The sequence below is a fragment of the Macaca thibetana genome, chromosome 1, assembly GCF_024542745.1.
Source record: "Macaca thibetana thibetana isolate TM-01 chromosome 1, ASM2454274v1, whole genome shotgun sequence".
Lineage (NCBI taxonomy): Eukaryota > Metazoa > Chordata > Mammalia > Primates > Cercopithecidae > Macaca > Macaca thibetana.
Window position 1 is genome coordinate 131261933 of NC_065578.1, and position 12529 is coordinate 131274461.

The following is a 12529-nucleotide window of genomic DNA, read 5'->3' on the forward strand; positions in this document are numbered from 1 at the left end:
TTCTACTGAAACCTCTCCTTTGAAGTTAAGAATCATGAATAGTAATTGAGGGGAAAAAAAATAATCTGGTTACCTCATCTTTCTGAGAGGAGTGGAGAACAGGTACCACATGCTATAATTTTAGGTCATCAGAAACGGGTAGGAGCTTTCACCAAACTTCTACTGAAACTTGTCATCAGAACTTGAGACCCATGAATAACATTTTAGGAAATACTTAGGAGCCATGAATAGCAATTGAGTTAACCAGGTTAACTAAATTAGATTTTAGTTAACCTGGTTAACTAAACTAGATTTTAGTTAACCTGGTTAACTCTTATCTTTCTGAGAAGAGTGGAGAACAGTTGCTTCAGAAGCATTGATGACTCTTCACCCTATTTCCCTTCTTAACATCCCAAATTATCAAAAATCACATGGTTTGTCAGAAATTTCTTGAATTAGCAGTTGCTGTTTTGCCTGTAGATCAATTTGGGATGAGTATTATAACCATCAAATTCTATATAGAATAAATCTCCTTTGCAAATAACATCCGATGTTTATGAAGTTGAAGACATGGACTATTTAGAGGCAGAATTACTGTTTCTAACAGATAGCCTAATTTTTCTGTTACATCACTTCCGCTACAGTTAACCAGATATACACTTACATTACCAAAATATTTGTGCTGGGTCTGAAAAAAAAATGATGTAATTTTTTACTTTTGGCATTGATGAATGCTTTACCATGAAAATATGTAAAGTATCCTATGCCCTTATCAATAAACAATATCCTTGGTTAATGATTTAAAAAATGTATATTCTGAATAGAAGTTCATTGTAAGAAACTGCTCTGTGCTTTCAATAACTGAAAAACTGCCGCTTTTTGTTTGATTCTTATTTTCTCAGTCTCACCTCTCCAACTTCATAAGGGAAAATGCACTTTTAGATTTTCTCTTAATTCAATTCTTTAACTTCCCACTCCACTGACTTATTTTTGTTTCTAAATGGAATCTAATTGTACCCACACATACCCATTAACATTAATATAAAGAAAAACCTATTTCCTTCTCTAGAGATCTTAGGGTCTGCTCTGGGGCAATCAAGATAAGTGAGTGACCTGTATATTAGTTGGGTCGCCATAGCTCTCATCATTTAAAATATTGACTTTCTCCATGATCCACTTCCCCAGATCATCAGCATCTCGCTTGAAAACTTGTAAGTGATAGGAATCCTCAAGCTTCTGACCCCTCTCAGCGACCCGCTCCTTGAACCTTTGATACCGAGTCAACACTTCCTGACGCCTCTCCTGGATCTCTTCTGCTGTTTCCAAAACCTTTGGCCCACTGCTCTCCACAACCTGCAAGTTAAAAAGATTCTGTTAATTGCTAGTTCTCAAATACTTAACGTGTTGCCCCGCTTATATGTGCCAAGGCATTTACTCATGTTGGACCTATATTCAGATATCCTGAAGTCTGTAGGGACCAGTGTTAGAAGAGCTGTAGTATATTTACATAACTTTTAACCAGATGCAGCTACTGTTTAGGTTAAAAATTCTTGCTTATCCAGAAGACTCTCCCCATTTTTTACATAAATTTGTGCTAGCATTTAAGTTCTAGAGATAGAATTAAATTGAACTGGTCATGGAGCAAGTTTAAGTTAGCAAAATCACAGAATTTCAGATAGATAAAAAGAAATACAATGTTATTGCTTTCAAGGGCTAAAAAGGTGTTGAGAAGTGCTTATTATTTTTAACTTAATTTAGTAAATAATTAAGAATGACTTGCAATTAGTTAATGATATATGCAATAGTTTGAAAATTTTTTCTTCATACTTAAAAATAAAGCTCATATATTGTTTACTTTTTACTTGCTTTACTCACAAACACTATAAATCAAAAAAGTTCAGCCATCTTCTACCCAATTATCACAAATTTCAAATTATTAGCATGTCTGCAATTGATTTTTGAAATATACAACCTTTTACTCTAAAATAATATATAAGTATCCTTTTCCCAGAGAGGGAGCCAATCTGTTTGTGACAATATCCAGCAAAATCACTATAGGGTTCACCTTCATTCATCCGGATATGGATACCATTTTCCCTAGCTTACCTCAGCCAAAATGCTTAATATAGAGTTTAAATTTTAATCTCCCGTTATTCCTCCTAATTGCTACTCTGCAAATTGCCATTACTGGTTTGGCTATAGAATTAGATCATTCCATGGAGACTCATGTTGTTACCAGGTGTTATTTTGCTTCAAGTTCCCTACTTATTCTCTATGGGAGCAGACTTAAGTCATTACTGGGTCTTGGTGTTGCACAGACATAAGCTCAAGGTTATTGTTCACAAAAAATAGTTAAAATTAAAATTATCTACTTGTTAAAAGCAAAAGTAATGATTAATGTTCTTGGGAAAGATAGTATAGAAAGTTTAAAGGAGACACCTTTCCTAATAATATTAGTGACTAATTGCATGGAAGAGAAATATGTACTCACGGTTTCCTTTGGAAATTGCTCCATTTTTTCAAAAGGTTTAGAACCGGGCAAGATAAAATGTGTCAGAGAGAGAGAGAGAGAATGAGAGAAATAATTCAGATGGAACTGTCTAGTTGAATTCAAATAGAAATACAGAAACGTTAAGTATGTGGGGGAGGGGGGAACACCTCTTGCTTGGTCCTAGAATCTCACCAGCCACACACAATCAACATTATCTTTCGAAGACATATTCAGCTGAGGCAACTGCTAACTATTGCAGATACTGGGTGACTCAGCAGTTTTGGGAGGCTCTGGCTCTCAAAGTTACTCAATAAGACTTAAAAAATGAAAGCAAGGTTTTTGGATGAAAACTTAGGGGAAAAACCCCATATATTGCTGGAAATACAGTTCAACAACTTCATCCAACTCAACTGCAGATTTTTGACAGCCTTTAGGTCAATGAATTATCCTGGCTTTTTCTGTAGAGTCTTTCACAAAGTAAGATTTTATTTCTAACCTCATCAATTTGGTATTTAAAAATCTGATTTAGTTGTACCCTTAATCATTTAAATGGAAGGAACAAAAAAAGTTATACGATGTGTTCATTAATATTTTGTAAAACAAAAATTAGGATACCTTATTTGAAAACTAATGATGTCACAAAAAAGTTGAAAATATGGCTGACTTCTAATATATATGGTACAAATTATCATATTTTATGTACTAATTTTAATGGAGAACAAAAGGAGGTGGACTTTTTTTCCATAGGCATAGTTATTTTAGACTAATTTACAACAGTGAAACAAACAAAGAAAAAGAAAATAGTGGGGCGCTCTTAGACCTCTCTACAAGCCAGTGGGGCTATCCATGCCATACTTCATTCCAGCGTAAATACAACTTGAATAATCTAACTTCCATGATCTACAAGAGAAGATTTTGATTCTACATTTGTGGTTTCCTCTGTTCTTGGTCCTCACACAGAAAAACTGAGAGTCCTTTACATTCTCTTCTTGAAAGTCTGGATTACTTTACTTTTCCATATAGTTTCATTATATTCAAGTCAAATTTAGTAGTAAAGGCAGGAACATAATTTTAGAGACTGCACTATAACACATGCACTGAGGAATATTTGCCTGAAGTTGGGATAAGGAGAGGAAATTATTTTATCTTTAAGAGAAAACAACCAACATCTATGAAATATTTACATATTAACATGATCAATTTACATTAATTTCTAATCATTAAAAATTCTGTGAGGAAGGTATTATCATACCCATTTTTATCTGAGAAAACATTTTATATGAGAAAACTGAAAAACAAAGTTTCATTCTATGGTTATTTGGTTTGAAAGTATTTAAATAGTCAAATCCATATCAATATGACTATCATGGCATTCTGCTTCTCATTTTTTTAGTCAATCTTCTCTCTATCCATCAACATTATTTATTCTGTTTCCCTGTTCCAGAATCATCTTACCAAGAATGCCAAATATGTGATAACCTTGTGACCAAAGAAATTGTATGGTCCATTGTGAATAGTGCCGTAATAAACATATGTGTGCATGTGTCTTTATAGTAGTATGATTTGTAATCCTTTGGGTATATACCCAGTAATGGGATTGCTGGGTCAAATGGTATTTCTGGTTCTAGACCTTTGAAGAATTGCCACACTGTCTTCCACAATGGTTGAACTAACTTACACTCCCACCAACAGTGTAAAGGCATTCCCATTTCTCCACATTGTCTCCAGCATCTGTTGTTTCCTGACTTTTTAATGAATGCCATTCTAATTGGCATGAGATGGTATCTCATTGTGGTTTTGATTTGCATTTCTCCAATGACCGGTAATGATGAGCTTTTTTCATATGTTTGCTGGCTGCATAAATGTCTTCTTTTGAGAAATGTCTATTCATATCTTTTGCTCACTTTTTGATGGGGTCATTTGTGTTTTTTTCTTGCAAATTTGTTTAATTTCCTTGTAGATTCTGGATATTAGCCCTTTGCAACCAACCCAAGTGCCTATCAATGATAGACTGGATTAGGAAAATTTGGCACATATATACCATGGAATACTAGGCAGCCATAAAAAAGGATGCATTTACGTCCTTTGCAGGGATATGGATGAAGCTGGAAACCATCATTCTCAGCAAACTATCATAAGGACAGAAAACCAAATACCACATGTTCTCACTCATAAGTGGGAGTTGAACAATGAGAACACATGGACAGAGGGAGGGGAATATCACACACTGAAGCCTCTTGGGGGGTGGGGGTGGGCTAGGGGAAGGATAGTATTAGGCGAAATACTTAATGTAGATGACAGGTTGATGGGTGCAATAAATCACCATGGCATGTGTATACCTATGTAACAAACCTGCACATTCTGCATATGTGTCCCAGAACTAAAATATAATCATCATAATAAAAAGAAAATAAAAATGCTTAATGATTCTATAATGTTTATTTTTTATAAAAGAAATAGTGTGGCCCAATCAGCAGAACTGATCATAAGGAAATAAAAATGTCTTTTCAACATATGTGTTGGAAAAATTGCATATTCACATTAAAAAAAGATATTGGACCCTTATGCTATGTACAAAAATCAATTCAAATGGGATTAAAGACTTAAATTACAACCTGAAACTGTAAAACTGCTGGAAAAAAAACAAAAGGAAAAAGCCTCATGACTTTCATCATATATAATGAGAATTACATATTTAGTATTTTATACAATTTTAAAAGGGTGGGGATAATTTAGAGGGCTGTTGTATCTGGCCATGGTTATCACCTCAGGGAGGGTTTGTACTTTACATAGTAGTTTAATCAGCACTAAGCAGCTTGCCTTAGCCTCTGCTCAGGCACCAGAGCAAAGTGATCTGTTTGGTCTTGCCAGTTACTTCTTGGATATGGTACCAGAAACAAAGGCAACAAAAGCAAAAATAGACAAATTGGACATTTTCTGCACAGCAAAGAAAACAGTCAACAACAACAAAAAAGTTCACTTATGGAATGGAAGAAAATATTTGCATACATCTAACAAGGGGTTAAAATCCAAAATGTACAAGGAGCTTCTTCAAATCCATAGCAAAAATGAAAATTAGAAAATGAGCAAAGGACTTGAATGAATGTTTTTCCGAAGAAGATATACAATTGGCTAACAGGTATGAGAAAAGGTGCTCAACATCACTAATTATCAGGGAAATGCAAATCAAAGCGATACTGAGATATTATCTCACATCTGTTAGGATGGCTATTCTCAAAGGAATAGAAAGATAAGTATTGCTGAAAATGTGGAGAAGTTGGAACAATTGTACACTGTTGATAGAAATGTAAAATGGTGCAGCCACTGTGGAAAACAGTGTAGCATTTCCTAAAAACTAAAAATAGAACTATCATATAATCTAGCAGTCCTGCTTCTGGGTATACATCCGAAAAAATTAAAATCAGGATTGTAAGGAGATATTTACACTTTTGCACTTTTATGTTTATTGCAGCACTATTAACAAAAACCAAGAAATAGAAACAATTGAAATGTCTATGACTGATGAAAGCGGCATGTACATGCAATTGAAATAATTCAGTCATAATAACAAATGGAATCCTGTCACATATGACAACATGAGTGAACCTTGATGAACCTATGCTGAGTGAAATAAGCCAGTCACAGAAGGACAAATAACTGCAAGATACTACTTATATGAAGTATATAAAATAGTCCAACTCATAGAAACAGAGTAAATAGTGCTCATCAGAGGCTGAGGGAAGGAAAAATGGGTATTAAATAGGTATGAAGTTTTATCCATGAAAGATGATTGAGTTCCAGAGCTGTGCTGTACAACACATCACATAAATGTTAACAATACAGTATTGTACACTTCAAAATGTGTTAAGAGGATAGATCTCATGTTAAGTTTCTCACCACATTAGAAAAAAAAGTATATAAGAATCATAGTCTTTTTTGTTGTTGTTTTTGAAATGGAGTCTCGCTCTGTTGCGCAGGCTGAAGTGCAGTGGTGCGATCTCGCTTCACCACAACCTCTGCCTCCCAGGTTCAAGTGATACTCCCGACTCAGCCCCCCGGTAGCTAGGATTACAGGTGCCTGCCACCATGCCTGGCTAATTTTGTGTTTTAGTAGAGACAGGGTTTCATCATGTTGGCCAGACTGGTTTCGAACTCCTGACCTCAGGTGATCCACCCGCCTCGGCCTCCCAAAGCGCTGGGATTACAGGCGTGAGCCACCGCACCTGGCCAGAATCAAAGTCTCTGGAGCAAAACTGCAATGTGGAAGCCCACAGGAGACATTCAGGGGAAAGTTTTGATACATAAAAACTGGTGAGTTCCTTGAGTTTTCTGTCATCGTAGGCAGCAGAGATTCATGATAAAGTTTGCTCTGACAGTACTCTGGCATTTAATGACTTAAAATTCAGTCCCACCCTGCACTCAAAGTCCGTCGAAACCAACATTGATTCTCCAGTTTCTAAGCATTGTTTATGATTATTAGTCCAGGTAACAAGGCATGTCCCTGAGACAGATGGAAGGGCATGATGAAAAAGTCTTATACCTTGAGGGTTTAACACTTGGACCTCTGACTTTCTTTTTCTACTTCTACAACCTCCCGAGAATATTCATTGGTTCTGATCACATAGAGACCCTTATTTAAAAGGACTCAGGGGGAAAAAAAAAAAAAAAAAAGGATGGCAAATACCATGGAAGTATAAAAGGAAGTACAATCTATGAAACTGCATGCCCCAAATGCCCACCAATGATAGACTGGATAAAGAAAATGTGGCTCATACACACCATGGAATACTAGGCAGCCATAAAAAAAATGAGTTCATGTCCTTCGCGGGGACATGGATGAAGCTGGAAACCATCATCCTCAGCAAACTAACAGGAACAGAAAACCAAACACTGCATGTTCTCACTCACAAGTGGGAGCTGAACAATAACACATGGACCCAGGAAGGGAAACATCACACACTGGGGCCTGTTGTGGGGTGAGGGGCAAAGGGAGGGAGAGCATTAGGACAAATACCTAATGCATGCGTGGCTTAAAACCTAGATGATGGGTTGATAGGTGCAGCAGACCACCATGGCACATGTATTCCTATGTAACAAACCTGCATGTTCCACACATGTATCCCATAACTTAAAGTAAAATAATAAAATAAAATAAAGTAAAATAAAATAAAATAAAAACTGCATGCTATGCTATATAAATTGGTGCTGAGAGGTTATAGGAGACACTAGTGTTTGTTACAGACAGATTATTTAAAGAGAAAATTGGAAAAGAGCTCTATTTTTTATTAGAGAATTACAAACTTGAGTAATAAGTAAATTTTCAAATAAAGTTAAGGGTTAAATAATCTTAGAGGACTCGAAGTGAAGTGAAAGTGAATACAGTTAACTGCAAAAAAAATCCTTTATTTTTTTAATTGTATTATCTAAATGCTCTGGCCCATTTAGAAGTCAAAACTTAGAGAGATTTTAAAATGAGAATTATATATTTAGAAATATTTTACACCACTTTTTTACAAGGGCAGGAATAATTTGGAGGGTTGTTATATTTGGCCATGGTTATCACCTCTGGGAGGGTCTGTACTTTACATGCTAGTTTAATCAGCACTGAACAACTTGCCTCAGCCTCTGTTCAGGCATCAGAGCAAAGTGATCTGTTCCACCTTCTCCTAGACTCAGAAACTTTAAGAGATGCTTTAGATCCAAAAATTATAAAGTCTTCTCAGCTGGAATCACTAAAATCCATACCTGTTTTCTGTGGATCTTTTGGAGTTCAGCTTTTTCTGTGGATTACCAATAAAGACAAATATTTTAACTTAAATGTAAAACTATTTTTTCTCATAAAAATTTTATTATTTTACGGTTTTACTTTTTGTTCTGCAGAAATAGTTTTTGTTTTAAAATTTCTCAAATTTTGACTTATAAATGGGCTAGAACAGTAGATAATGTCATTCAAAAAAATTTATAAGGCCTTTTGCAGTTTACTGTAGCCACCTTGATTTATCACTTTAGGTCTTTTAAGGTTATTTGTCCCTTGACTCTTTGCTTACAAAACTGCAAACTTGAGGAATATATAAGTTATCAGATGTATATATTGCTCATTTATAATTCTCTAATCAACAAAATAGAACTCTTTTCTTTTCCTATCTTAATCATCTCTCACTTTCTTATTTATTTTATTATTTTTCTGTTAACTTACTTGGTTTTACTGCTTTGAGTAAGAAAAATCCTAAAACCATGGTTTTCCTAAACGCAATTAACTATGTAATTGAAATTGGAAGACAGCTTAGGCCAATAGAACATACACTGCATTTGAAGGTGAATCATCTGATTTAAATTCTTGTTCCAGCAGTTAATGATCAGATGATTATTGGAAATTTACTTAAAATTTATTAAGCATATAATAATTACAGTAATGACTAATACCTATTCCAGAAAATCATTATATGGCTCAATTTAGGTGGAAGACTAAAAAGCATTTTGCATGTAAGTCTACATAGTAAAAGAATTATTATTGTAAACTGATTTGAATAATGTCAACCACATATATTTAAGCCTTTAAATTTATACATTTCATTTTGAAACATTCAATTTTTAAAACCAGAGGGTAAAGGACAGGGATTTGATATGGGATAATTTCTCATAAAGCTAAGTACTTATCTCTTAAAGAATAATTTTGCAATGTATCATTAGCATATCTTGCATAAAGTTGCTTCATGCTCCTGTCCACTAATAATTACCTCTGATTACAACAACCCTGAAGGGAATTATCTAAGCCTAAATTATCAGAAGCTTTACAAAACCGGCATACTTGGTCCATTCAGGGAAATATACTTAAAAAGAGCTCAATGGAAGAATATAATTTCTCATCTGAATAGAGGCAAGTAGGAAATAAAGCCAAGTGTGGAACTAAATGTATCACTGCCTTCAAAACCATGACTAAATGATGAAGTTTAATTACTATGTTTATGGTACTAGAGTCTCAAGATATTAATGAAAGCCCCATTTTACATCTAGGTTTATGTCAGTCATACAAATCTAAGTGGATTACCTATTGTATAGCTTCATTTTACTATTAAAAATTGTCTCTATGGGCCGGGTGCTGTGACTCACGCCTGTAATCCCAGCACTTTGGGAGGCTGAAGTAGGCAGATGACTTCAGGTCAGGAGTTCAAGTCCAGCCTAGGCAATATGGTGAAACCCCTGTCTCTACTAAAAAAAAAAAAAAAGAAAAAGAAAAAAAAAAGAAAATTAAGTGGCTGTGCGGCAAATACCTGTGATTCCAGTTACTCAAGAGACTGAGACACAAGGTTCACTTGAACCCAGGGAGGCTGAGGTTGCAGTGAACAGAGATTGTGCCACAGCACTTCGGTCTGAGGGACAGGGCAAGATTCTGTCTTTAAAAAAAAAAAAAAAATGTATCTAAGTGCAAATATACTCTGCATCTTATCTTTATACATTCTCTCCCCCATCCGTGCCATTCTCTGTTGAATATGAAATAGCCTGAGTTTCCAAATTAAAAGCAGGGTCTTGAAGAGATATTTGTACACCAATGTTAACAGCAGCATTATTCACAATAACTAAACAGTGGAAACAACCCAAGTGTGCATGGATAAATGAACAGATAGACAAAATGTGGCATACAAGAGAATATTCCGTGGCTGTAAAAAGAAAACTCTGACACATGGTATGAACATAAGACTCAACATGGATGAACCTTCAAGAAATTATGCTAAGCGACATAAGCCAGTCACAAAGGGACAAATACCATATGATTATTCATATGATACTCAGAGTGGTCAAATTCAAAAAGCAGAAAGTATTATAGAAGGGTCGTTGCCAGCGGCTGAAGGGAGAAGATAATCAGGAATTATGATTTAAGGCTAAAGTTTCAGTTTTGTAAGATAAAAAGAATTCTGTAGACAGGCCGGGAGCAGTGACTCACACCTATAATTGAGCACTTTGGGAGGCCGAGGCAGGTAGATCACTTGAGGTCAGGAGTTTGAGACCAGCCTGGTGGTGAAACCCCATCTCTACTAAACATGGTGAAACCCCATCTCTACTAAAACTACAAAAATTAGCCAGGCGTGGTGGCGCATGCCTCTAGTCCCAGCTACTCGGGAGGCTGAGGCAGGAGAATTGCTTGAATTCGGGAGGTGGAGGTTCCAGTGAGCTGAGATCACTCCATTGTACTCCAGCCTGGGCGACAGAGCAAGAGTCCATGTCAAAAAAAAAAAAAAAAAAAAAGAAAATTCTGATGATAATAGTTGCATTACAGTGTGAATATACTAATGCCATGAAACTGTATACCTAAAAGTTTCAGGTTACGTATAATTTAACACAATTAAAAAAAATATTCTGACATACACGCACCCATAGATACCATGTGTAAATGTGGGTAAATGTAGTTTTGTTAATTCTGGAAGTAAATACATAGGACTTATTAATGGTGCTACCTCTGAGAATGAGAGTTATTGTCAAAAATATTTTTAGTGTATCTTAAACTTCTACATTCTTAATACTGATTTTATGTATTAAGTATAAGAAAAATTGATATAAAAGTACTATTTTATGGACTCATGAGGAAAAAGATAGAAAAAATAACTGTTTCTATAAAAATACCTTTCTACCCAAGAATACTATAAAAGCTTACTATTAAAAAATGACATTTCTTAAAAAAATAAATAAAAGAGAAAATTGTCCGAGTTTCCTTTCCTATAATGTATAGCTTCAAGACATAAAGACTGCCTCTAATTATTCTTTTATTCATTCAGCAAACTATTACCAAGAGTTTCTATGGACAAAGCATTCTGTTAAGCATTGGGAATGTGGAGATGAACAAAGTAAGATACCTTCTTTCAATTAGCATACAGATTAGAGAGACATAAGATATATAAACTGTGACATAAGAAAGTATAAAAATCATGCCAAATAGAGAGTCCAAACAATGTGTTAAAGAAACAGAGAAATGTGTGTTTACTACTATATGAATATGCTGGAGAAGACGTCAGGGGAGAGACAATATTTTATGACTCTCGCTGGATTCAAAAAAATAATAAACCAAGGACCTGTGCATAGTTTTATCCTAGTTTCTTTGAATTCTGTGGTTAGTCAACCCCTGAGGACATTTACTAAGTCCACAGAGATAATAAGAATGACTAAACATCATTTACTACCTGTACATCAAAAAAGGACACACTGAACATGTTAATGTAAATATTTGCATAAATATTCATGGGTAATTAGGAGGTGTGAATTTGGTCTTATTTGACATGATGTGTGAATATCATTGATTGGCGCATGTGCTTTTTTATTGCTTTTTTTATCTCTTTTTTCCTCAGACTACAGATAATTGTGTTGAAGAATGGTGACAGCACTGCAAACATTAGACTGGTTGGATGCAAACTTTAGACTGGACTGGTCCCAGAAAAAGGAGTACTTGGCAGAGAAGAGCAGGTACATCAGGGCTACATTTCCAAAAAAGAATAAGAAAATAGTAAGGTGGGAAGCACAGGTAGAAAATGCCTTTTGGCATCCACCAGCAGAGCAGTTTCTTAAGATCACTGCAATAATCAAGACGCAAGCCAAAATCACAAGCATTACAGCTGTGATGATCTCCACAGCATACACAATATTCACAACTTTGATTAATACAACTGCGCCAGTGTCCACACACACTAGATTCAGGATAGGATCAAGGTCACAGAAAATATTCTGGATTTGATTTGGACCACAAAATGGCAGTGTGGATATCCAAGCAATCTCAGGGAGCAGCGTGAAGAAGCCACAGATGCAGCAACCTAGAGTCACCTGAGTGTGGTGCTGAGGTGCCACGATTGTGGGGTAGTGAAAGGTATTACAGATGGCCAGGTATCTGTCCATAGCCATGGTGGTGAGCAAGCAAACCTCAGTGATGACGAGGGAGTGAAAGAAATACATCTGCAAGAGGCAACCATCCAGGGAGATGGTCTTCTGATCATTGGCTAGGTTGAAGAGCATCTTGGGGATGGTGATGGTGGTATACCAGATCTCTAGGAAAGAGAGGACACTGATGAAGAAATA

At 35.6% G+C, this 12529-nt stretch overlaps 1 protein-coding gene across 1 annotated transcript in view; it reads right to left on the minus strand.

Moving 5' to 3' along the window:
* The window catches only part of SPTA1 (spectrin alpha, erythrocytic 1), a 75562-nt gene extending 72864 nt beyond the window's left edge, over window positions 1-2698 (minus strand). Inside the window, exons 1-2 of the mRNA XM_050779975.1 lie at window positions 2471-2698; window positions 1093-1332 (exon numbers count right to left, since the gene is read on the minus strand). Of these exons, the coding sequence (XP_050635932.1) occupies window positions 1093-1332; window positions 2471-2494 (264 nt within the window). The 5' untranslated portion in view covers window positions 2495-2698. The remainder of the gene's footprint in view (window positions 1-1092; window positions 1333-2470) is intronic.
* Window positions 2699-12529: the final 9831 nt, after the last annotated feature.